We start from the raw sequence: 27117 nt of genomic DNA, 5'->3' as shown, positions 1-27117 counted from the left end.
TTCCGGAATCAAATCAGAAACCGGGACGGCTTCTGTAAGCGCAGGACTGTCCCTGGAAAATAGGGACATTTGGAGGGTCTGCAGTATAAAATCATAGATTTGTAACAAAGAATTGTAGAGTTATTCCAGAATACTTTCTTCCCACCCTCCAGAGTAAACGTGAAGAGAAGGGCAGCCTTATTTCTGAGTAAGTTTGAAAAGGTATTTGTTAGAGAGTAGATCCACTAGGCCTTATTCCAGAAATAAACATGCTTACATTCCTGCTAATTGATCCACTGGTTTCAATGGGGTCCATCCAAGCCCACAGGTCACCCTCTCCCACTGAGATCAGGGGGGACGTGATGAAAGTGCTTAGCTGAACTGCCTTCTCCATTTTTCACACACTTCCCATTGAATGTTTATTCTCTCTAATGATGAACGCTTTCTAAACACAGGACAGGGCCCATAAATTATTTTAAAGCAAGGGGGAGAGGGGACAGTCGGAAGTCAACAGCCTTGGTGGACAGGACCATTTGCCTCGGAGAAAGAATCGGGTTTGAATTGGGTTTTAACAACTTTTCTCTCCCTCCCAAAGGCCTTCACTGAAAAGCTAAGGGGGAGTAAACAGATTTAAAACCCCAACTTCAGAAGTAACCTTCAGGCCTTGATAGACTAGCAGGGAACGGAGGTGTGTTTGCGGAGATATAGGCTACCTGTTAATCTATTTATAAAGAAATAAAAATATTAGACTTTTACGTTTTCAGTCTTCTTATCATGATTTAATTTAGACTTCTTTGGGTACAAGAAACCTGGAAAGAAAAAGCACATGCTACTATTGGTAACAAAAATCAAATTGCCACTTTGATTTTTATTTCCCCCCTGTATATTTTTGCAAGCCAAACTAGGAGGTGAGGTGGGAAGGAGGTAAAGTTGAGACAGACAGAAAGAAAACCTATAAAAAGAACGTGGGTTATGGTAGATATATGTCTGGGTAAAATTGTTCCTATTTTTGTCGTCGCTGTGTTTTGTTGGGTTTTGTGTTGTTGTTGTTGTTGTTTTAAAAAAAGAGTCACATGGATTAATTGCCTAAATTCACCACAAACGTAAAAATGACTGACATGAGCGTACCGTCACACTTAAAATTTACTCTAATGTAAAAAGGCCTCACACGATCTGCGTTAAGACATAGGCACTTACATTCTTCACCTAATACTGCATCATCATCATCATCTTTTCAGTTTTTAAGCTACTTCAAAATCTTTTTCAGAACGCTACATCTGACCAAGAAGAAAAATGTAAACTTAAATTTGCCCTCGCCAGATCTCCAAACTTTCAAAACAAAAGTTTTAGGATACACTACTCCTCTTTCAACCCCCCCCCCAACCCCGCTTTCATATTTCCTAAGAATTCAAAGCCGGGACAACAACCTCACTACTGCCTATGGAGACAGCCCAAGACAAACTTACTAGAAAGTAAAGGCTGAGGAATTATGCAGTCTTAGGGCTGGTGGGGTGGGGTAAGCCCCATTTAAATGACTTCTGAGTAAATATGCACAGGATTGTTCTGCCAGTCCCACTGACTTTAGGAGGACTTAATTTCCGAGCGAAGACACTTCCCAGTTCCTGCTTTAAAATATCCCCCCCCCCATACACACACTATTATAGTGTACAGGAAAGGGAACAGACAAGATCCAGCCCAAAAAACCAAGCACTTTATATAAAGCTCAACACTCATATTTAAAAACTTAAAACGCTTGATTTCACTGGGTGATGCCCACCAACGTTTTAAATAAAAGAATTCATTTGTAATTCTGGCTGACAAGCATATATATATATATGTGAGACACAAATGGAGTGGGGCAAAGGGGTGTGCCTGTTCGTGTGTGTTGGGGGGGTGTTGTTTTGTTTATAGCATGGCCATGGGTGTGTGCTATCTCTGTTTGGCTTCCGCTAAGACATAATGAGAAGGATGTCGGGAGGAGAGCTGGATAAATGAGAAGTGGAGACAGGCCTTTGTGGGGTCAGAGAAGGGCTTCGGAAGAGATCTTTAGAAGTCACTTAAGAATCGCCAGGTGAGCTCTCGGGAAACAAAACAAAAACCGAGCGGGTTGGGCAATGGGAGCAGGAAGGAAAATTAATTCATGACAATGTCCCCTTATTTACAAACCACTGGGTGGTGGCGGCGGTGGGAGAAACCCCCATCCCTGTTTCTCCGGATTATGAACCCAAGTCCACCAAGCTGGAGGTGAGAGGCCCTAGGAGAGAGTCCTGCAGTTGGTGCTGGTGGGCTTGGAGGCCGTGAGTCGCCTGGGAGGCGGACAAGCCCGTCAAGGAATAGGTGGAGTTTCTGGCATGGCTGAGGCTGCCCTGGAGCAGGAGGATTGAGTTCTGATCCGGACTCTGTGGGGGCGAAAACTCCTCTTCCGAGCTGGACATGAGAGGCTTCGCCCCGTCCAGGGGAGACAGCTGGTTCTGTTTGTTCGTGGAAGTGTTGTTGTTCTCCGTATTCTCCCTGAGAAAAAAGAGAGGCAGAGAAATGAGAAACTGGTCATAGACCAAGCTGGTTGCAAAAGCAAGGGCCAAGGAGGGGAGGGAATGAATGTCCCGTCAGCCGAAATGGGCAGAAATGCAATTACGCAAGGGGAAAACTCTACCGAAAGTTCACTGTCACTCGCTCAAGCCACCAGCGGTTTTAAAGTCCTTGTGCTGCAAGTAAGCTTCTCTGATGGTACTTACTCTCAAGTAAGCCACGTAGTGGAATCACAGTGTGGGGGGTGGGGAGGAGAGCTCTGGATGCTAAACACCATTTATATAGCCATTCTACACAGCAAAACGAGGTTTTGGGGCAGCACATATTTCAGTATGGTGTTTCTCAGCAGATATAAATCGGGTTGAAATTTCGCTAGGCTTATTTTCAAGGAAACTGTACCATAGAATCTGTTTGTCATGGTGCACCCCCAGACCTCCCCCCCTCATCTATTCAGAATTAAGCGCCCACCCTGCTGTGTTCAATGGGGCCTAAGGAACTAAGCACAATATCCCTTCTTTTTAAGGCTGCTCTGTTGAACACTTTGCCTTGGAAGTCCCACTGAAATCAGTAGATCTAACTTCCGTGAATGCTGAGGGTTAGAAGGGCAAAAACTGAAAATTCGTTGACTTTTGTTTTCTGGGGGAAAGTCAGATATTTGTCTTGAGTATCAAGGCAGTCCTTCTGTCAGGTTAAATAACCCCTTTAAGATCTTTAAAAAGATTTAGATTAATGGGACATCTGAAGGCAGCCCTGTTCAGGGAAGTTTTTAATATGTGACATTTTAGTGTATTTTTCATCTTTGTTGGAAGCCGCCCAGAGTGGCTGGGGAAACCCAGCCAGATGGGCGGGGTACAAATAAATTATTATTATTATTATTATTATTATTATTATTATTATTATTATTATTACTATTCCAAAGGAGAATGTTGTACAATCAGAGTATAACAGTGTAGGAACAGAAGTCAGAGAAAAGGTGAGGGAAACTTCCAGAAATTTCTGTTTTGTCATGTTTTGAAATCGGTTGAGGAAAACACACAATTTATTCTCCTTTTATCTTGCAAGCCACCTTGTTTTTGCCCTTCAAGGCAGCCTAAAAGCTATTTTAAATGAAGTATGCTTGGCCTTTTTTAAAAAAAAAAAAAAAAAGGCAACTTTTTTTTTTTTTACAAATGTGAAAAAAGACAGGATAGGTCCAAGATCAGGTTGAAGCCAAAGTGTGAGAGATTAAGACTGGATTATCAGAGTTGAGAAAAGCAACTGCTTTAATAGTTGGCTGGCTCATGCCCGAAATAACTTCAAAGAAAGGGTTTTTAAAAACCACACATAGAACCCTAGAAGAAGACACCAGTTAGGATCAAGCTACCTTACTTTCACATTAGCTCAGAAGATGGACAATGCTGTCCTGAGCTCCTAACATTTTCTGTAATAAATCTCCCCCACTCAGCCTCCAGAAGCAAAAAGCATTTTCTTTCCAAGGGGGTGAATGCTAGAATCAGGATTTCTTAACTTGGTGGAAGTTAGCCAGAAAGAGTGAAAGTTGTCCCCTTCCCTATAAAAATATATAATTTTGTCTGAGTCACTGTTTCTCTCCCCACGCCCTCCCTGCATACATAGAAAAGGAAAAGGAAAAAACACCAATCTTTTCTGCGTGGTAGGCCGATACAGACAACCAGGCAATCCCCGGATCGTCTGCAATGGAGACAGCAGAACACGGTCGCCTCTACATTAATGCAAACACGCAACCTTTTCCTTGCACTCTGGTGGGGAGAACGGAAGAAGCGAAAGCTGTGTCCGTCGCCCGTAGCAATTGCGGCTTCGTTGCCAAACAAGGGGAGGTAATAACTGCAGTTTAATATAGCGCACATTTCTATCCGATCTAAGCACCAGAAAACCTGTTGTTTCACTCCTGACAAAGGGGCATCTGTTGCCCCCTTAGAGGTGATCTAGCGGAGCAGCTTTGCTTGGAAGTAAAGTAAGACCCGTGGCGAGTACTGCGCACGGAGATTTCTCTCCTGCGGGCAGCTCCGTTGAGATGGGGGGGGGGGCAGCTTAAAAGGCGACCTTCCTGCGCCTCCCTTCTTTCTGCGCGGGTCCCCTGAACAGCGACTTTCGCTGGAGTCGAAAGTCTGCCTCTCTCTGCGAGGAACAAGCGATCGCGCCTAAGGCAAGTGCGCATTCACACAACCTAGGTCAAACACGCGAGTCTCGGGCGGAGTAGAACGGCCAGGCAAAAATTGGCATGGGGGGAGGGCATTTCTCAGGAAGCCTTTCTGAACCCCAGATAGTCCTACTCGCCACTGAAGCTTGTCGGTGGTTTCTGCTTCCACGCAGGGTGGGCGTTGGGGAAATGGGTACAAAATCCCGATTATCAACAGCACGCTGTAAAAAATAAATAAATCCCTGGGACTGAATTTCAGAAAGGGTGTTTAAAAATCGGTGTAATGAGCTCCACTGATTTCAGGCTGATGGGCCCACAGCTGAGCCCCTAAATACATTTGCTTGAAGGCAAATCGTATCTCGGAACATCTCCGACTTCATTCTCCTTTGGCTATATTACATAGTCACACAATCTGTGAATTATAAATTGTTCCCTCTCTTACAGTCGATGTTTATGGCTGCGGTGAGAATTGCAAATCAATTTCCGATATTAGGAGAGTGGAATCTCAGGGCATTAGTTAATCCGGATTAAGAAACGGAGTGGATCTGGATTGAACGGTTTGTATTTACAGCCAAGAAAAGGTATTGAGAACCTTCCCTACCGAATGGGTAAAAACAAGGGTGTGAGAAATTAGAATTGAAGTGAGCAGTGAGCAGGCGGGACGCGCGCACATCCCTTGCATTCACACGACCAAGAGCTCACGGAAAGATATTTACAGATCTAGGCAGACCAGAAGCTCAAGCCTAACCACGTCTACTCAGAAGTAAAACCCGTTGAATCCAGTGGGTTTTACTCCCTAGTAAATGCGGTGAAGGTTGCAATGAGTATGGAGTGAATCTCTCCCGCAGCAATCAGGGGATCTCCAAAGAGTTTTCTTAGTGTGGATCGTGCCCACGGCCTCAGGTGGAGGAAGAAACCCCAAATAATGGTATGTGCGCGCGCGTGCATGTGTGTGTTTTACAATTCTCTGAAGAGTGGTTCATATTTTAATAATGGCTTCATCGTTGCAGCTGCCACGTTTTTGGCCTCCTATTTAGACAGCTGCAGCCGGAACATCTCAGCCGAAGTGATGTCAGTGTTAGCTTAGGTGAAGGAGACGCGGGTCTAGTCGGCGCGTCCACGTCGCGGCGTCGAAAAATAAAATGCATTTGGAAAAGCTGTGTCTCTGCACAGCCGCTTCCAGCAGCACAACCCTCTAAATGTTTAGGATGGAAGCTAAAAATAATAAATAACCGCCGAGGACCTTCGCTCTTTTGGAAAACGGAGCTTTCAACTCTGGAATGCTCAGGATGCGGGGGAAACAGCCGCAGAAAAGAAAAGAAAAAAACCCCATTTCAATGCAGTTTCGCAAGCGACGCGTTAAACCGGTTTGGGCCTTTCCCCGGGAACCTAAACCGAGCCACAAGGTTCAGTTCGGCTTTTTGAAAATAAATAAATAAAATGGTTGCTCTTCCCTCCCCACAATATTCACAAGAGTGCACAAGCAGAGCTAGCAAAAGATGGGAGTTTTTGCAACATCAGGCGTCAAAAATGTATTTGCCAAAGTGTAAATACCGAAAGATTAAGGCTAATTGATTTATTACAACGAAAGCTATTAAACTAGTGTCAGTTATTATTATTGTTTTTAAAGTATCCCTCCAGCTTTCTAGCCTACATTCACACGTTACGCCTTCCCCGGAAAAGAAGAAGTCGGGCGTGCCAGCGGAGATCCCCTCTGCTTACCCAAACCTCGGAGTCCCCTCGAGCTAATTCCCAAGCGCGTGGATCAGATGCTTGGTTTTTATTCCTTTTAAAACCTTTCTGTGCTGTTCAGATGACGTTTACTCGAGGGGAAATGCCCCGATCCATGCCAAGTTTAATCAGAATCCGTGGGGGGGGGGGGAGTTGTCCCAACAATTGACCAGTAGGCAAGGAAGTGGACGTAGCTTCTTCTCTGAGCGCAGAAAAAACTCTTAACCGTTAAAAAAATGAAGTGGAACACATAAACATCAACGCAGCTCCTTACTTATATTATTATTGTATATGTATTTATTATATCCTGAACTCTTTATGGGTGGATCTTCTCCCATAGGCACCAGTTTGCTTGCTTGTTTATTTAATTGCATGCGAGCCCAGAAAAATCTGGGGAAAGTGACGTTTTTATATACGTTATTATGTTTTTATATACGCTGGAAGCTGCCCAGAGTGGCTGGGGCAACCCAGACTGGCGGGGTACAAATATCATCATCATCATGTTCCATCTCCAAAGCGAAGCAGAACCAACAGCAGGCTAAGAACGAGTCTCTCTCTGGATGCGCTGTTTGTGCCAAATGACCCATCTCAAACCAATGCACATTTACTTGGGGGGGGGGTGTGAGAAGGCATCATTTACCCCCCCCCCTCCAGCCAGTAAAGAAGGCAAACTAACAAGAGAGATGGGGCAGGGGTGGGGATTAATACAGTATATGTATACTGTATATGTCACGTCCATGTATTCAAGATCTGATGGACAGGAAGGGCGCGGGGTCTCCTCGACCCCTTCCTTTCCCTCCCCTCTCAAGGCACTAACTTGTTACCGGCAGAGTAACATTAAGCCCAATCTTGGGACAGGAGATAACCAGGTCTCACAGATCTCCGGTTTCCCTCCCCTCTTCCGGGGTCCGGTTTGCAACAAATAATAATTTTTTTAAAAAAAGCCTCAGCGGCTGAAATCAGAGTCTGCGCCAATTCGTCCCAACTTCACAACAGAGGAGCCGCCAAGTTGGACACTCGGCCCCGCGGCTCCACTGGGATGGCCGATCCATTGCTCTGCAACCTTTTCTCTGCATTGCAAGCGCGCGGGGCCAAAAGTATCCTGGGAACTATAGCTTAAGGGTGCTGGGAATTGTAGGTCTGCGGGGGTAAAGTACAGCTCCCGGGATTCTTTGAATGCATGGGGGGGTAGGGGGTGGGGAGGAAGCCCGGGTTGTTATCCTTCGGCAATTTAGATTGTGACCTCTTGGGGCACGCATTTATTTCCCCCTCCTTCCCCTTCCGCCCCCGTTATTTTTGATGCTGCTAAAAACCCATATAAAACAGAACCGCCTTTGAGGCCGGCATCCCACTCCGCCGCGTAAAACCGGGTGGAAATAAGTTCCCCCGGACTTGGATAATGCATGAATTATTGTGATACTAGGGGGCTCATTTCTGCACCTACTGCCGAGTTTTGTGTGGGGAGGATCTGGGAGTCGTCAATGGAACTGACACCCTAATCCTAAACACATGTAAACCTTCCTAAAGTCAAGTACGTCAATTTAAGCGGGGTGTGGCTGGGGTTGCAAGGAAGATAAACGACTCCCTATAACCTCACCCACCCAGCTCCTTTGATTAACCCCCTCGCGGTCTGCTAGGAGTGGGGGAAGTCTGCCCACAGCCTCCTGCATCACAGGGGGGAGAGAGCTTTGGAGACTGCTCCATTAAGCCTATGCGTGCTTACTCGGAAGTTAAGCCCCACTGCATTCAATGGGGCTTACTCCCAGGTAAGGGACTGCAACCCCCAAGGCTGATCTGTGGGAAAAACTGAGGTTAGAGTTCATCCTAATTCCATGATTTATCTTTTCAACTTGGTTATTATTATTATAGTGTGTTGAGGATTGCAGCCTTTGTGTGCGTATCTAAAAGCTAGCTGAGTTGACCTCCTGTCTAACCTATTGCTGGCCATTTTATATTTTTTTAAAAAAATCACAAGCACACTGTTCTCGGATGCACACTAACTCAGGAGTAAGCAAAGCCAAGAACATTGAGACCTACTTTTGCTCAAACAGGCTTAGGAGACTCAAGCTGCAAAGTCCTCTTCCGGCTTCCCCTATCACCCTTCTCACCTCTTTGACCTCCAGTACTTTAAATTTTATTTTTATTCTTTTTTTAAAAAAAACAACTCCAAAAGGGAAGTGGTGGCTCGCAGACTCACCAGGGAGCTAGCTTGGGTTTTCAAACAGTGCCAAACTGAGACACAACACTCCAGTCTGGAGACTTCTGAGCCCACAATAAACCCAGCGGAACCATAAACAAGAGATGGTGTTATTCCTGGTCACTTTTATTTCCTTTGCTCATATGCCTCATCCTGCTGCAGCTTGGGAGATGTATCTAATAGGAAGGGGGCTTTTGCTGGAATGGGGGGTGGGAGAGAGAGGATTAAAGGGGAGAGTGGAAGTATTACTGGGCACCAAAAGAATCAGGATAGCTTCTATCAAGTACAGGGAACTCTGGACTGGCCCCAGGAGAGGAAAGGAAATGGGGAACAGAGGTACAAATGGGACCTTTTGCAGGGTGTGCTGGTCTGGTTAGTGGGCGTCAGTCCACAGAAGTTTCTGCCCTGACAAATGTGTCGTCTTTTAAGGTGACAAAAGACTCTGATTTGTTTTCCTGCAAGAGACGGACACAGCTGCCACTCTGGAAATCTTGGCCTTCCAGTTACCTTGTCCCTTCAATATATATATATATTTGCATAACCCCCCTAGGCCAAGCAGGACTGCAGTGACGTTCATTTGTGCTGAGCGCCAGAAACTGTAACAACTCCACATCAGGAAAATGCCGCAAAGGGTGTGATTATTTTCATTCTCCTCCCTCAGGACATAATAGGAGGAAGGAGAAGTTTGGAAGCAACAATCAAGGGAAGGAGTTGAGGAGGTTTTGAGAAGGCCCTCTTTCACCAAGACACGGCCTTTGGATACCTGTTAGTACTCTTGACTAACAGGTATTTAACATGACACAGTAGGCTGTGCGCAGATTTCAGAAGCGAGTAAGAGCCCCTAGGGACACGATTCAGGCCCATCTGAGCCCTGAAGGCCCAATGAGTTTCACGGTCAGGGTGGCATGATGCAATCCTAACAAGGTCCATTCAGAAGCAAGTCCCACTGAACTCAATGGGATTACTCCCAGGTAAAGCAGGGTTTAACATTCCTGTCTTAACCGTGTCACTAGGAACCTCCTCCTAGGCATGTCTATTGAGAGGCAAGCACTTTAGGCGAGGGTATTATTATTATTATTATTATTCCAGGTAATACCATTGCAGCCTAAAAATCAATGGGGATGGTAAACTGTATCGGCAAGTTTTTGATGTTTTGCTATGTTTTTATATGTACTGTAGGCCGCCCAGAGTGGCTGGGGGTATAAATAATAAAATCATTGCTGTTATTATTATAAACGCTAGGAAAGATCATTTGGCATAGTTGGTAATGAATACAGAATACCATCCAGCCAAAGTTAAGATTTCCTATATAAATCACCATAAATTTAGGCTCCAACGATATATCCAACATACCTGGGGGGCGGGTGGGGGTGTGTGTTTAAGGCCCCAAAAACCCAAAGGAGACTGACTTCTGAATAGACATGTATAAGGCTGCGATGCAAAAGTGCCTACCTGTGGCTGAATCCTACCTTACGTTATCTTATGGATAATTCCGGATAGCGGGAGCCTACACGTGCTTACTCGGGTGCAAGTCTCAGCGCGTTTAGCTGGGCTTGCTCTCTGTCTGTCCGTCTGTCCGTCTCTCTGGAGGTCTCTCTCTCTCTCTCACACACCCCCCCACACCCCCCAGATAAAGTTTGGTCGCCCCCTCCGCTCCTCCGACTTGCAAACCAGCAGCACCCACCTCTCTTTCGCCTCCGCCGCTCGGTCGCGCTGCCTGCGGTTTTTGAACCAGTTGCTGACCTGGGTGGTGGTGAGGCCGGTGGCTTCGGCCAGCTCCCTCTTCTCCCGGGGCGAGGGGTAAGGGTTGTGGGCGTACCACTCGCGCAGGACGCCCCGGGACTTCTCCTTGAAGCAGTAGCTGGTCTCCTCGCCGTCCCAGATGGTCCTGGGCAAGGGGAATTTCCTCCGCACGCGGTACTTGCCCACGGCGCCCAGCGGCCGGCCGCGCAGCTTCTCGGCTTCCACGTAGTGGGCCTTGAGCCACAACTGCTGCAGCTTGGGGTGGTTGTGCGGAGAGAACTGGTGGCTCTCGAGGATCTTGTACAGCTCGCGGAAGTTGCCCCGGTGGAAAGCCACCACCGCCTTGGCTTTCAGCACGCTCTCGTTCTTGTGCAAGTGGTCGCAGGCGGGCAGCGACCACAAGAAGCGGCCCAGCCTCTCCAAGTTGCCGCCTTGCTGGAGCACCTCGCAGACGCACGCCACTTGCTCCTGCGTGAAGCCGAAAGACGGCAGCATGGACATGGCGACGGGGGCGCCGAGCCGCCGACGGGGCGCCCGCCACCCGGCGCTCGCTTAGCTGGCCGGAACCGGCAGAAGGACCGGCGGGGTGGTGGGGTTGGGGGAGAGAGGAAAAAGCAGCGCTGGGCGCCGCCCCCCTCCCCACACAGGCAGAAGAAGGGGAGGCGCGCAGAGACTCACCCCCAGGCGCAAACTCCAAAAAGACCCTTGGCGAATCCAAGCAAAAGCGCCCCCGACAAAACCCAGCAAGCGAGGCGCAAAGGAACTGGATGCTCCGGCGCTGTCGCTGCAGGCGCAGGAAACTTTTGGGTCGGGATCTCCGACGGCAGCCAAGCTGAAAGCCGCCCCGTCGTCCTCCGGGCTCCCTTGGATTGGATGTTTGCAGCGCCCTATAGGAACGCGCGTCCAGCAAAGCAGCAGCTGCGCCCGGGAGAGGGAGAGCGAGAGCGCGCGCCGCCCAGGACGCAGCAGAAAAAAGCAGCCAAGGGAAGGCGCGGCTCCGGCCTGGTTGGTTGGTGCGCGAGCGAGAGAGCGGGCGCTGGCGACGGGAGCTTGGCAAGGTCCGCTTCGCTGTGGCTCTGGCTGCAGCCGAGGGGCCGACTGAGTGGCGAAGAAAGGCGAAGGAGACAGATAGGGCGGCTCTTAGTCTCTCGCTCTCTCCTCCTCCTCCTCCTCCTCCTCCCTCCAGAGGGGAGACACGTCAGGACCCTGCAATTCGAGCTGCTTCTCAAGTGTCACCTAAGGGGAACTAAACTCTGTGCAAATCAATTATTGCAGACTCTCTTTTTTTTAGAAGAAAAAAGAAAAAGACAGCCACCCATACCCAACCCAGCTCTCTCCCCCTTCCTCTGCCGGCCCATCTCTCCTCTAGCTAGCCAGCCAGCCAGCCAGTAAGCAAACCTCCTCTCCCTTCGTCCCCCCCCCCCCGCCTTTTTTTTCAGACCTGCTCATTCCCGGTGAGCTCATATTTAATTACCTTAATGTTGAGAATGAATAAATGATGCCCCTGATGAATAGCTTATGGCGCGCGATAAATAATGGAAGGAGCGCCATAACTATGTCTTAAGAGGCTAGGGAAGCAAGGTGGGCATCTTATTGTTATTTATTCTTTCATTCATTCATTTATTAATCATCACCCTCCTCGGAAATACATATTACTATTTATTTATTTTTTGCATTCAAAGAGGTGAAGCTTAAAAGCGATGCCTTTGGGCTGCCACCAGGAGTTGTGTTGCAGAAGGCCTCTCTCTGCGTGTAAATTGGTGGGAATTCGAATTATGCCAGGAGCGGACGCGGGAGCGCGCGGGAGCGCGTATTCCAATTACATCACGAAAAGCGATGCCCCTGCGGTCAATACAGCCTCCTAACGTCAGGTGACAGAAAGGGCACCCTGTCGACGTTAAGTAATAGGTACTGGAATCGAACCAGCACATATTTCGCCTGTGCAGACGGAGTTGGGCCTATTTAAAATCCGCGATCCGCTCTGGAACGAACGGTCCCGGGCTGAAACACTCCTTGCAGCGCGGCCTCAGCAAGATGACTCTGGAGTAAGCGTCTCCGGCCCTCTTGCAATCTGACCTGATCGCCGCGTAATTGCGCATCCTGTCCTGGAAGTCAGGCGCGCTGAACGGAGCGCAGGTTATTTCCGAGTAAACTGAAATGCAGTTGTTGTTTTCCCCCCTAATAAAGCTGCTGTCCTCAGCATATTAATCAGGGGCGTGGACCCCCATCCATCGAGAGCTGGCCCTCCTAGTAAAAACGCCATTGATGATGCCCGATTCTGTGGATGGTGACTCGGAACAGCTGTCACTTGAATTCAATGGGGCTCGCGACCAACTTAGTATGGTATGGGGAGCTGGCGCAACCCTAGTCGGGGTTGCGGGTGGTGTCAGAATTGTCTTACCGTATTTTCTGCACTGCGCGTAGCCACCCGCGCCCTCCCTTGGATTCTGCTAATCCTCATTTTGGTTCAAAAAGCAATTAGGAGGTTCCTCCTGGAGGAGGAAGATGATTTGGGGAAGGGAGGGAGAAACAATTAGAGCCTCTCCAAACAAAGGTAATCCATTGTCAGTAGCAAGGGCAGGGCTAGAGATAAGGACAATGAGGGCGAGATAAGCGGAGCAGCAGCGCTGCCGAAAAGGACGAAACGAAGAGCCTTTTATGAGCTGTACTTATCTTGGAGGCGATAAGTGACCAACAGCGGCGCTTACGAGGAGAGAACGCTTTTTCAGGTGCATCTAGTAAGGCAGAACTCCCGGGGTCCCCAAAAAACAACACCAGAGGGACTGAAGACGGGTGAGGGCCCGGGTAGTCAACGGGGTGCCTTCCAGGTGCTGTTGAACTACAACTCCCATCTGCCTCAGTTTGGCCTGTGGTCATGGATAACGGGAGTTATAGCCCGTCAATTTATGGAGGGCGCCGCGTTGGGTACCGCTGGGTTAGGAGAAGGTAATATCGGAGTATCTCAATGTCAGAACATCTGCCTTGCTTGCGGGTGCAGCTCCAAGAAAGGCTGGGAGTGACTCCTGGACTCCCCAAAACCTGATGACGCACTATAAGGCCGTCCTACGTTCCCACGTTCAGAGGGATAAAGGTGTTAAGTCGGATGCTGCAGCAAAAAGTAGGAAGAATGGGGACTTGCTTCGAAGTCAGGGTCCTTAAGCATGGCAGGTGGTCGCCCCACACCCCTAAAACCAATCGCGCGTCTGTTTGGATCCCACATCTTTGTATTTAGAAGCAAAGTCCGGTAGATGTCAGCCGTCCAATTTATTCCCAACTCGGAACGTGGGGAGCTGTCTCTTGGCGAATCAGACCACTGACTGCTGAGTCCAGATCTGTGTTGTCTACATGAACTGGCGGCGGCGGTGCAATGTCTCGAGTGGGGGTCTCAGGCAGATGCTCTGCCACGGGGCCACGACCCTTCCCCAGCTGCGAATAATAATAATGCTTTAGCATTTGTATCGCGCTTTTTACTACTTAGGATGCTTCGCGGGCATAGTTCCAGCGACCCCTCCATCCATACCCCCTTGTTCTATTGACACCCCCCTTGTGGTTTGTTTATTTTTTGCTTCCGCGGGGTTTCAGCTTCAGCGTGCAGACGCAATCCTATGAATGCTGGTTGGGACTTAAAGCTCCCCGGTGCGTGTATAGGATCGCAGCATTAGACTTCCTTTAGCGCTCAAGAAAACACCTACAATGGTACCTCGGGTTACAGACGCTTCAGGTTACAGGCTCTGCTAACCCAGAAATAGTACCTCGGGTTAAGAACTTTGCTTCAGGATGAGAACAGAAATCGCGTGGCAGCAGCAGGAGGCCCCATTAGCTAAAGTGGTACCTCAGGTTAAGAACGGTTTCAGGTTAAGAACGGACCTCCGGAACGAATTAAGCTCGTAACCAGAGGCACCACTGTACTGGTTTTCATCCGCGTCTCAGCAGGTTTGTGAATCAGACCTGAGATTTGGTTTTTCTCCTTGGTTGGACCGATGTTCATATATCCTAACTGACTCTTCCAACCGGGTCATATTCCTTCCATCGGAAGGTCGTAGAGGTTGGAATCTGAACACGTGTTGTGTTGCTCGCCCACGTCGCTTGTAGTGGGAACGCGAGACCACACTCACACGCACGGCGACGGTGACTATAACTAACCCGGTGAAGTTAGATGTTAGGGGACGGCTGAGGAAGGCCCGGGTGTCCCTCTCCCTTAGTAGGAGGGCTGAAACCCCTGTAGAGGCTGCCTAGATCAGAGATATTCGTGGGGGTGGCATCCGGAATGCTTGGCTATCAGTTTTTCTTTTCTTTTGCGTCGTTTTCTCTCTCCCCCTTTTACTCGCAGGAATAAAAGGGGAAGCCTGCAGGCAGCAGGGTTTGTGTACAACTGCTCACCAAGAAGTAATACAGTGGAAGAAGATTTAAAATTACATCAGGCCAGGACACATTTTGAAGAAACGCGCATTTGCCATCCAAAGACAGCGGTTGCGCTTAAGATCCTCAATTCCACAGCCTTAAAATGACCTAACTCGGGTCCGCAGAAAGAAGGCCCACTGCTTCTCGATCTGTTTGCACGCCTCTCTGCGTGTCCCTGTCACGTGTAAATGCATAGGATCCTCTTTGCTCCCGGAAACGACCGCGCCGGTCAAACATCCCTTCTGCCTTGGTCGGTCTGCTCTGTGCCTCGGGATTATGAAACCACAAGGCAAAGACAGTTTCGCGCCTTGGCTCTTGACCGCCAGGTCTGAAAACGGGGCTGGGTTTTCTTTTGCACACTCGAGGAGCCCGTTCGTTTGGGGCTAAATTGAATCCGGTTCTTCTCATCTTTCTGGATCTTGCAGAAAGTGCCCTTAAGCCAGAGCAAGGCAGGCCCAAGCGCCTTGGCTGTGCATGGTCACAGTTTAGCAATTTAAGACCACATGGACTTAAAGGCATTAGGTGAGTGTTGGGGCGGATCTTTCCCTTTTCCACGACTTCAAGAGGTGAGACCCCTCCTGCACACTCTGCAAAGCGGGCCCTGGACGACTTCTGCCCCCCCCCCCATCTTTTCTGAAAGCGCAACTGCATAGGAGCCACAACTTAGGGGCAGTTGACCCTTCGCTCCCCAATAAAATATTTTGAGGGGGCCAGCTCTCTACAAGTTGATGGGCATTGCCAGTCAAATGGTGCGTGTGTCTTGTGATCAGCGCCCCCCCCCCAATTTTTTTATTCAAGTTGGCACCATTACACCACTTTATGCGTGTGGATATAATATGCATATGGAGAGACCATCTCTACCCCCTCCCCTCGGCCGGTGCAACGAATTGTCCCACCCGATCTGGTACTTTTCCCCACTTTATTTTGGTCCTCGTGATGCCTTCAGAGAAACTGCTGCGATGAATGTCCTGCCAGCAAAAAATGTCTCGACTTGGAACGGACTTCTTATTGACAAGGCAGCTGCGTGGGGACCGGAACGCGACTCTTTAGAAAGGCGTCTCTCTCTCTCTCTCTCTCTCTCTCTCCACACACTCACAAAATTATATGCCCCAACATACCCCAAAGTCTATAACAGATGCGCAAAATATTTCCCCCCTCCTATTAGCAGAGAGAGGTTGGAAAGCTCCCCCCCCGGAAAAAAATGCCTCTCTCAAAGAGGTGTTTGCTAAATGGATGTTTACCGCGGCTAATGCTTTTAAAATAAGGACAGGAGGGATTTTTTTTTTAAATCTTCTTTTAAAAAAAGGAGGCCAAAGGTCTGACAGATTATACCTGCAGGACTGGCGGGCGAGGCGAAAGACAGATCTGAACCAAATTGGTGGAGATAACTCTCTCTCCGGCCTGACAGCTATTCGTCTGCTGCCACCAACCCCCTCAACCCGCTTCCCTCCCCTGGGATCCTTTTCAAACGTCTGAGAAGCAAACACGGGATTTATCATTCTGTAGCTCCGCGCTGGATGAGATGAGGATTCTCTTTAAAGGGCCGGTTATAAATATATCAGCAGAGCCCACATGCTATCTAGCAGCAGTCGGCTACGAACAACGCTCTGGATTAATCTCTCTGTGTGTGTGTGTGTGTGTGTGTGTGTGTGTTGTGTGTTTGTGGAGAACCCTCCAACACTTACACCCACATCCTCAAAACATTTATATCCGGCTCTGCAGAGGATACTTGGCAGTTTAAAGTCCGCTTTTGGTTTCTTCCCGGGCTGATTTTCGCCTAACTCGTTCAGGACGCAAGAGCTGTGTTCCTTGCGAGTAAACAATTCATGTCCATGTCGTTTTGCGCTCAGTTAAGTCTCATTTCTGTTGCAAATCATTCTGTTTCTGCCGCAATCGCCGACGAGCCACAAGAAGTGATCTTTGTTTCCTAACGCGGAGATTAAATAATTCGCTTTTATAAACAAGGGGACGTAGAGACCGAGAGCTTTCCTGCGCCACAAGGGGGGGTCTCTAACCTGATGCTGGGAGTCCTGCACCCGAGAGCTAACTGCGGACGGTCATCATCACTTGCTATGTTTTATAAAAACCAGTCCCTTTCACTTCTCCAAATCAGACCGCAAAAAAGGCGGATATGGAATCGCTTTGCAAATTTACCAACTAGCCGAAAGGAGAAGCGCACAGCCCTGACGTCCTTCCCGGTGGGTGGTTTGGAGAAAAACCTTTGCGGCGTTGTTGTTTTTCATTGAGCCTTTTCAGAGAAAAGAATTTGCTATAAATAATCATTTGAAACATCGGGTCACCCGACTGTTGCTTTATTATTCCGCGGGCGCATTTTCCGCGGAGCCTGTTTACAAAAACAGCGTTTCTATGCGCCGCTAAGGAGAATGCGCGCGCGCGCACGCCGACTAGATCCTCTCCCTGGCGTCCACGTGTACGGCGCCAACGTCTGAAAGCAGCGAGCCCCCGCGTGGAAGTCCGCGCGTGCAGGGCGGGGGGGGGCTCCCTCCGGGTGCCAGATAGAAAGCCTATTCGGCGTGGTCCCGCTCCCTGCTCTCTTGTTCTCCTCAAAGGTAAATCTAAACGCCTGAAGGGGAGGCAGATAATTTAATGGGATTTGCTCCCGAGTAATTGTGCATAAGTTCAGGACCAGTGCTCCTCTCACAGTGCATGATTAATGGGAAAGTCTGATTTAAAAAAATAAAATAAAGGAGAGCCTCGGATTCTAAGCATGTTTACTAGGAAGTAAATCCGACTGGCAGGAATTGTTTTCTGCCACGAACATCGTGAGCAATTTCCTCCTGAAATGCAAGTGTCATTACAATCACATCAGACAAGCTAGTTTAGGTGTAATAGGCTGGAGTGCTAATGAAATATACAAAGTCCCATATATAAAATATAAACATTTTAAGCGATAGACACTACGCAGCAGCTGTGTGTGTGTGTGTTCAACACCTTAAGGTATTGCACAAAACAGCTTCTACTTGTGCTATATTAAGACAGTTTACACGTCCAAAAAATTCTATTGATATGACCCCCCCCCCCCCATTTAAAGGCTTTTGCCTGACCGTTCAATCCTATACAGTCTTATCCACTGTGTAAACTGGGACATTTACTCCGAGGTAAGTGTGGCACAATAACCCCCTTCTACTCAGAAGTCGCATTGAGTTTATTTCACTCGGGTAAGTACAGGTCAGGACTGCATCCTTAGTCTCCTGGCCAGATGATGCCAAACCCAATTTCAACCCAGTGTACCCAGTTTGTGGACAGAGGACTGTTCTATATAAACACACACACACACACACACACAATCTTACACGTCGACCCTACTAAGCACACGTAGGGAGGACAAACTCTGTTGAATTCAGGGGAGTTTTCTGCTGAATAAATAAATATCCACAGGATGGGGCGTAAATTTCTTTATGAATGGACGCTAGATTTTTATTTTTTAAAAAACCCAAAAAACAAAACAGGAACCTCCGTGGGGCATAAGTGGCAGAATTTTGTGGACAATCCGAAGGCTGCTACCTTCGAAAATCGATTTGCAGCGTGAAATTGAACTGTCCACGGGTATAAGGCACGCATCTGTGGGTTTGGGCGGAGGGGTGGGGGTGGGAGAGGCTGGCGAGAAATTTGCCCTCCTTTCGGGCCTGGTTTCACCAAATGCAAAAAGGTAAACAAGACCTCATTGGTGCGCGGCCTGAGGGAAAGAGCCCAGGGCAGACTGGTTTCTGGGGAATGATCGGCGCTGCTCCTTAATTAATTAAAGCAGAAAAAAGGATTTGCAGAATGCGGCCAGTTATAAGTGCGGCCAGTAACCCAAAACTCCAGCGATTTCCGACCCTGGAGACGCGAAGGAAACCCAAAACCGAGCCCATTAGCAAATGAGTTTTCTGTCGTGGACGGCTTCGTTCCCATCCACTTGCCGCTCTGAAAAATAGATCACATTTCGTTATCTTTAGTGGGAATCTGCAACGTGATACCGGATCTCACCCTCTCTGAGCTGCTAAGCGCAGAGGAAAGAGAGCGAGAGAGAGACGCAGGGAGGGAGCGAGAGAGAAAAAGAAGGAAAGAAAGGAGGGGTGCGGAGGGTTGGCTTATTTCTAAACAATAAAGGACTTGTCTTCTCTCTCTCACAGCCCCTTTAGCTCTCTTTTTTCCTGCTTTCCTCCCTCTCTGCGCTTCCTCCTCCCCTGAAAAATCAAAACCACTGAACGAGAAGAGGGGCGCTATTTTGGAGACGCGTCCACCGCGCCGACGCTGAAAAGCGTTTCGTGCAAAAAGGCGTCTGAAAGGAGGGAGAGGAAGAAAACCCCCCGAAGGAGGCTCGGGGGACCGGCTGGCCATCGCTGCCCTCCAGACACCTGTGAAAACAAAGCGGGTGTCACCCTGCGAGCTCTGGAGGAGCCCAGGAAAGAGGCGAGCGTCGCCAGGAAGCCCGCGGTCGCTCCTCCAGATGTTTGTGGACCGCAACGCGCATCAGGCCCGGCTGGTCAAAGAGGACAGGGAGAAGCGGAGGCTACCGACATCTGAAGGGCCACAGGCTCCCCGGCCTTGTAGTGAAAGATGCGCCTTTTCAAGCTCTTCCCAAAACGCCCCGCGTAACGCCATTCCCACGCATTCCGCGCGTCGCGTTTTGCAATCAAACCGCAAGGAAACAACTCATGGGAGAGGAGAGGTTTCTTCCAGAAAGCCAGACCGTGTGCAAGTAGGACTAGGACCTGGAAGAAAATGATGGGCTATAAAGGCAATTAATAAATGCAATACATCCCTGCATTGCAGGGGGTTGGGCTAGATGACCCTTGAGGTCCCTCCCAACTCTAAGATTCTAGGAAATATATGTGTGTGAGAGTAGAGGACATAGCTGTCAACTTTCCCCTTTTCTTGCGAGGAATCCTATTCGGAATAAGGGAATTTCCCTTTAAAAAGGGAAACGTTGACAGCTATGGTGGTTGTGCACCCCGTATGCGTTTCAGCGGCTCAAGGGCAGGAGATGAGCGGCTGCTCTGGTTGCAGTCCTCGTGTTCAGACGCGTGTTCAGGAACGAACGTCTGAACGAAGTGCGGGAGCCTTCAGGAGCACGGGGTTCCACGCACTCTGGGATACAGAAGGAAGGCTCCCTCGTCGCCACTTATACTAACCGGCAGAACAAGCCAGATGTCAGCGCCTAGGGGTGCCAACTTGAATAAAATATTGGGGCGGCGGCGGGGGGCAAGGAAGTCCTGCCCCGCGCAATCAATCACGCAGCGCGGTGCACGGGCACCATGTGAATGGGAATGCCCATCAACCTGGGGGGGGGACCCTCCCCCAAATATTTTATTGCCCCCCAGCAGTTGGCTCACATAGTGAGCGCTGAGTAGCTACCCCCGCCTACAGCAGTAACGTCTGAAGGCAAAGGAGCATTCGCGTGTACAGGATTCCAGATTCCACGCAGGCTCCCTCCGTTCAGACGTTACATGCAGGAGCCAGAGGGGAGGGGAAATGTTGCTGGTCAGCGGCGCCTTCTCCACTTGCCGGTTCTCCTCAACTGCGAAGTCTGAAGGCGGGTTAAGTTAGTAACTTGCCCCAGGACGCATCCCGAGTTCGTGGCAGAGGGGAGAGCTGAACTCGAGTCGAGAGACTTTAAAAATCTGTTACCGCCACCGCTTCACTGAGGTGCTTTCACCTGTAGCCTGTGGGGGGGGGGAGCCCCTGAGGGTTTTCGCAGAAATCCCAGGCAACGGCGAACATTTAAAATAAAGCGCGAGCGGCTCCGTCCTTTCTCCCCTACAGCAAAACCCCAACTCCAGTTCCAAGGGGACTTCCTCTTGCCAGAATTCAGGACTGCGACCTTTCCAAACGGGATATGAGGTTCGGGATGACAAAGCAGCCAGTCTCCCGGCTGGAAAGTCAGTATGGAACATCATAGAATTGTTGGAAGGGACCCGAGGGTCATCTAGTCCAACCCCGCAACGCAGGAATTTCAAGTGAAGCATCCATGGAAACTGCCTTATATACTGCATCAGACAATTGGTCCCCTTTGGCCAGTATTATCGACACTGACTGGCAGCGCCTCGTCGGGTTTCAGGCAGGAGACGCCGGGGATCGAACTGGGCACCTTCTGCCCTCCAAGTCCGATCCTAAGCAAGCTGGCTTGGGAAGGGAGCCAGCCAATCCTCAGCCAGCCAGCCAGGTGGGCGGGGCTGGGGCTTAAATGCCCTGAAATACGAAACCCTGTGGGTTTGCTTCTCCGGCTTGGGGTAGACATCTCTCTCTCTCCCTACTGGCCCCATCTCTCCTCATGGTGGCGTCTGGTATCTGGAGCTGTAAGCCTCGTTCGATTAGGGGTTAGACTAGATGATCCTCTGTCCCTCTTCCAGCTCTACAGTTCTGTGATTCTATAGGATTCTATGCCTTCGGGAAACAGCAATGAACCAGCTTCCCTGATGTAAATGAGACTTAATTTTGGTGTCACTACCCAGCGCTCTCTCTCTCTCTCACACACACACACAGACACACACCTGAGAAACATGCAAGGCTGCCATTGACGCGAGTTCCCACAAACTCTCAAAGAAGCAGCGGTTCCCACGATTAAGGTCATGTTGCGCACAAAAGTCCCCTCCACTAAATAGCCACTAAAACGTGTTGTCTCCCCACCACATGGGTTATAAGTGATCCTATGATTCTCCCTCCCATCTCTTTTACACCCCTAAACCTAAAAACGTTTCCTTTTGGAATCGCTCGCCTCCCACTGAAATCCTGTTTTACTTCCGTGCACAGGAACCGGGGCACGATCCAACCCTCTCTCTCTCTCGGAAGTGTATTACACACATATGGGAGGGGGGCCTTCATTTCCCCTGCAAAATGTCAATATAGTCTCATTGATTTCCAGGGGGGCGAGGTCTACACGCGCACATTCCGGGCTGTAAAATGAAGTCGCGCTTACCAGGGAAAAGTTCAGCCCCACTGGACACAGTGGGGGGGTTATTCCTCACAGCCAAATAAATATGCCGCCGCCTGGGCGCTCCCTCCCCGGCCAGTTTCAAGGAATGTGCTTAAACAGGGCTGGATCCGCGCGTCCTCTGCTTGCCGGAACCGGAGCGAAAACAGGAGCCAGTCCGTATCAAAGGGAGACTGGAGACGAGCTCCAGAAAACGGGGACGCGGAGACTTGGAGACCAGGTAATAGTGCACGTGCCTCCCCCCCCCCCCCACTGCCCAGATTTCCGTCCTCCGCCCACGTTATTCCTCCTCTCTTTCTTTCAGAGGTTTCAATCATCGTGAAAATCAGCCGAGGGCGCAGCACCCTCGCTCCCGCCGCCTCCTCCTCCGCCTCCTGCGCCACTAATGTACATCCTGGATGCTGAAGTCTGTCTAAGCTAAAAAGAATTTCCTTTTTGGAGGAGAAAGTCTCCAGCTCCTTCTGTTCAGAGGAAAGAGCCAGTGATGTTAATGCGGGGTGACACTAAATAAACAGTTAAGTTCGCTTTGGAAAGATGGAGTTCATTATCCAGTGAGCTGCAGTTAAAGTCAGACCAGGCGGGGCCGGTTTGTTTTGGCGCAAAGCGCACGGCAGACTTGCCTCTCTCTCTCTCTCTCTCTCTCTCTCTCTCTCTCTCTCTTCGGAGCCAGCGAGCAACCTCCGATTCCCTCTCCTGCTCCGCTTCTAAAACACACCACTTCTTCTCCTCCTCCTTCAAACTTTCGTAATTAGGTCACTGGAGGAAGGGGAATTAAAACGGCCGTATTGTAACATAAATGTACAGTTTCGAATAGGTAGATATAAAAAATCACCAAATTTTGCGTGACTCCGCTTTTTTTTTTAAAAAAAGAACTCTGCTCCGAATTAATCCGCGATTTACGTTCCGACTTGCCCTGGAAGAAGCGGAGATGTTATTCCAGGCGGCGAGTCGCAAAGAGCGTGTGGATCGCGCCTCTGGTCCCTCGCGCGGCATCCAAGACACGTATCTTTGGAAGTAAATCCCCCACTGGGAGTGATTCCCCCCCCACCAAGTGGGGCTTACTTCCGAGTAGACACGCACAGGGCAGGTTGCTCGGTCTCAGGGCTCACTTAGCTTGTGGTGGGAGAAGGAGCCCCATCGAGTTAAGGTGGGTTTTTCTGAGAAAAACTCATTTGAACTGGAGGGATACCCAGCCCGATCTCCTATATGTGTTTACTCAAAAGTAAACCCAATTTTAAGAGCTGGTGGAGCGTGTTCTTCTTAGGAAAGCCTGCCAAGGAGTGCAGGGTTTGTAAACACGCATTTCCTGCTGCGATCCACGCTAACCTGGAGGCAAAGCTCCATTCAACTCAATGGGAATTCTAAATAGAAACATTCGGGACTGCCTTGTAAATTTAAAGATTTTAAAATTTGTCTGGGTCGTATCCTACTTCTTCTTCTTTTTTTTAAAGCGACTTCACTCTCGCATCCCGTATGCCAAATTCGTTTACCTGGAAGCAAATCGCCATTGAAAGCAATAGGGTTCGTCTCCAAGTCCGTGCGTTTCCGAATCGGGGCCCCCCTCCGACTTCGCAGCAAGAAAGAAGCCGATAACTTGTCACCTGACACCGCAATCCTGTATTTACTTGCCTGGAAGTAAGTCCCAGCGAGTTCAACAGGGCTTGCTTCTGAGTAGGCAGGTACAGGATCGCACTGCGCCTCGGCTAAGTTTCCACGCAGTTCAGAGCCTCACCGCACCAGTAGGAAATCTCAACAGACGCTTAATTAAAATAGCAGTCCCCTTTGTGTTTTTTTAAAAGCCTACCTAAAAGGCTTCATTCCAACCCCCCAACCCCTTTAATTTATATTTTCTCCACTATAATTTCCCCACAGGGCTCTGAAAAGAATTCCAAACCCTTGGCATAATAAGTGGATTGTACGGATCTTTTCTACTTTCCTCAAACACAATTTGCACAACAAGAAAAGAGGAGAGCCGCTCTCGGTAACATAAACCTCTCGGATTGGAAGAGGAAGAGGAAGAATAAGGAGGAATAAGCTAAGAGGCGGAGAGCGCGAGACGCGAAAGAACAATCGCCGGGTGCCCCTCTTTCCGGGTCATTACGGTACTGCTGGTCTCCAATCAATCCTAATGCGATGGCAATTGGAGTCCCCGATGAACGCATCTCAGGTTTCGTGTAATGGCTCTACCACATTTTCCTGGACCCCCTTCTTTAACCTGAGATGCCAGGGGGACGAGTCTCTTTTCAGCTGCTGATTGCTTCAAGATGTGGGGACTTGGGGCTGGGGGGGAGGGGAGCGAGAAAGTCTTGGGATAGCTAGAAACTGTTTGTTGTTAGTCTAAGCTGTTTATTTAATCAACAGAACAAAGCAGATTTTTCTCTCTTCTTCCATTTCTTTCTGCAACGCTCCCTCCATCTGTTCGGGATTCGGAATTCCGCCTCCCACTTGAGCCAAGTTTCCAGTTTTATAATACTGGGCTGCTGTCTCTGTTTACTAACAAACAGATCGCTTGGAAAGGACTAAGGATTTATTCTAGCCAGAACCTACAGAGGCTGATTATGATTATGATATTTACCAACCACTTAAGGTCAAAACAGACTTCTAAATGGTTTGCGAAATAAATCTTTTTTAAAAAAACACACCAGTTCATACAAACCTTAGAATGGAATCTGCAATATAATAATCCCATTATTTGACCCCAGAAAATTGTGAAGGTCTTTTTTTATGTGCAGAGTGCCTATGCCAGCAGTAGCCCAAGACGTTTCTGCACCTGAAACCAAGCGTCACAATGATTTCTTAATATTTCTTATTTATTTGTTAGATGTATACCACCCCCATCCTTGGATCAAGTTACAACAGGAGTTTTTATTTATTTTTGTTCTCTTACATATATAAAAAGGAGTGTTCCTATCCCACACTTTCATTGTAAAAACCATGCATTGGGGAGTCACATCAGATATTTTAAAGAAATGAATAAGGAATCATACATATTATGATGTAGATTCAGTATCTGTGGGGTTGCACAGAATGTGGTACTGTGCCGTACACAGCCCTATGCAGGGGGAGTAATGAATACATAAAAATCGACAGTTTCAGTAATAAGTACTAGTGTTGCTATTATTTTACTTTTACTTTGGTCTTATTTAAACATTTATTTGTTAAAATGATTTACTTCCCACTTTGAGAAAACATTCCCTCCCCAAAGAAACCTGCAAACCAAAGTAATAAACACATGACAATAATGAAATGGGGGGAAATGGATTAAAACAGATCAATTAATATTTTTTTCATACTCGCATGTACTTCTGCAGAATGCCAGAATAATACCTGCAAAATAATTAATTATCAATGCAAATATGGGCAGAGAGGCAAGTATGTTTATTGAGGGAGAATAATGTGAAATGTGGTGAAGAACTTCATTTGTCCCAGTTTCCTTTCTCTTTTTGTTTTATCCTTATTTTTTTCTTGAATCTATGCTTATTGTAAATACATGTTTTTGTAAAAATGGGGTGTTTTTGTTTTTCGGGGGGAATAACAGCGAGTCGAAAACAAATTGAATATTGATCTCTAGAGAGGGCAGAGGAGAGGGAGACAGACAGACAGCAGCGTCACTGAATGCAAGAAGAGAGCAATAAAAAGCAACAAATTGTAAAATTCCAGACAGGACTGAAAAGAGTTTCAGTGCTGGTTTCAAAGCAGGACTGGAGGGAATTATACAAGTGTGGTGCCAACACTGAAAAGGTCCTGTCTGGGAGAGATCATTGGTACAGCATCTGCTTTGAATTCAGGTTCCAGGCTGAACTCCCAACATCCTCAGGTACACTCCTTTTCTAAAATTCTGGAAAGCCAATGCCCATCAGTGCAGTAACTGGTCTTGAGCTGGGTGGACCGATGCCTACTAAATCAATGTCTACTGATTTAAATAAAGAGATGCACTGACATGAAAAAAACAACAACCCTGCAGGCGTGAAAAGAGTAGCCCCTGAAGAAAAAGCTTCCCCTACCAACAGCTTCAAATTATTTTCATGGTAAAGGTAAAGGTAAAGGGACCCCTGACCGTTAGGTCCAGTCGCGGATGACTCTTGGGTTGCGGCACTCATCTCGCTTTATTGGCCAAGGAAGCCGGCGTACAGCTTCCGGGTCATGTGGCCAGCATGACTAAGCCGCTTCTGGCGAACCAGAGCAGCGCACAGAAACGTCGTTTACCTTCCCGCTGGAGCGGTACCTATTTATCTACTTGCACTTTGACGTGCTTTTGAACTGCTAGGTTGGCAGGAGCAGGTACAGAGCAACGGGAGTTCACCCCGTTGCCGACCTTCTGATTGGCAAGTCCTAGGCTCTGTGGTTTAATCCACAGCGCCACCTGCGTACCTTTCATGGTAGGAAGCACAAAATGGGGGTGCTCATCAAATGACACCAAACTGGGAGGGGCAGCTAATACCGCAGAAGTTAGAATCAAGAGTCAAGAGGACCTTAACAGATTGGAGAACTGGACCCAGACTAACAAAATGAATTTCAGTGGGGACAAGTGTAAGATTCTGCACTTAGGCAGGAAGAACCAGATGCATAAACAGAAGATGGGGAACACCTTGCTTACTAGTGGGGGGCAGCGGGGTTATTTGGTTTGTTTTTGTTTTAATTTTGATTATGTATTAATGTATTGTGTATTAATGTATTTAATTTTTGATGATGATGATGATGATGATGAAGTAAAGGATCTAGGGGTCTTGGTGGACCACAAGCTTAACATGAGTCAACAGTGTGATGCAGCAGCAAAAAAGGCAAATTTTATTCTAGGCTGCATCAACAGAAGTATAGCGTCCAGATCAAGGGAAGTCATAGTACCACTTTATTCCGCCTTGGTCAGACCACACCTGGAATACTGTGTTCAGTTCTGGGCACCACAGTTTAAGAAGGATGTTGATAAGCTGGAAGGTGTGCAGAGGAGGGCGACCACAGTGGCGTAGCGTGGGTTGTCAGCACCCGGGGCAAGGCAAGTAATTCGCGCCCCCTAACCCAGGGCAAGGCAAGTAATTTGCGCCCCCCCCCCGCTGCACTGTCCCTCCCCCAGATAGTCCCTTGCTCTCTCTCCGCACCGCACCGCACGCCTGGCACCCTCCCCTCCACAGTGGGCGGTGACCCGGCGGCTTGGATCGGATTCGCACGGCCAGCACTGCAGTGAGATAGAGTGAGTGAGCCAGGTAGGGGCAGAGAGCTGCGAGTGCGAGCGCCCCCCCCCAGATGTTGTGCCCGGTGCGGCCAACCCCCCCTGCACCCCCCACGGTACGCCACTGGGCGACCAAGATGATCAAGGGTCTGGAAACCAAGCCTGATGAGGAATGGTTGAAGGAGCTGGGTATGTTTAGCATTGAAAAGAGGCGACTGAGAAGAGATATGATGGCCACCTTCAAATATCTCAAGGGCTGTCACATGGTAGAGTGA

General features: G+C 48.7%; 1 protein-coding gene and 1 long non-coding RNA gene across 3 annotated transcripts; one reads left to right on the top strand and one right to left on the bottom strand.

Annotated features, from left to right (window-relative positions):
- Positions 1-735: 735 nt before the first annotated feature.
- On the bottom strand, positions 736-11458 carry SIX1 (SIX homeobox 1). Of its 2 annotated transcripts, none has more exons than XM_083439683.1 (2): positions 10279-11458; positions 736-2490 (listed from the first exon to the last, which is right to left on the bottom strand). In XM_083439683.1, the coding sequence occupies exons 1-2, from the start codon at positions 10836-10838 to the stop codon at positions 2196-2198; spliced, it is 855 nt and encodes a 284-aa protein (XP_083295809.1). In that variant the 5' UTR covers positions 10839-11458; the 3' UTR covers positions 736-2195. The 2 variants fall into 2 exon arrangements, with proteins under 2 accessions (XP_083295809.1, XP_083295810.1); XM_083439684.1 differs by having other exon boundaries at positions 10338-11437.
- Positions 11459-17130: 5672 nt separating this feature from the next.
- On the top strand, positions 17131-25180 carry LOC310677758. The gene is made up of 4 exons (XR_014511412.1): positions 17131-17308; positions 21607-21895; positions 21980-22189; positions 23548-25180. It is a non-coding gene; the product is annotated as an uncharacterized lncRNA (long non-coding RNA).
- Positions 25181-27117: the final 1937 nt, after the last annotated feature.

This window comes from Podarcis tiliguerta (assembly GCF_965153285.1).
Source record: "Podarcis tiliguerta genome assembly, chromosome: 1".
NCBI lineage: Eukaryota > Metazoa > Chordata > Lepidosauria > Squamata > Lacertidae > Podarcis > Podarcis tiliguerta.
Note: the sequence above shows the minus strand (reverse complement) of the source record. Positions and strands in the feature narration are given on the sequence as shown.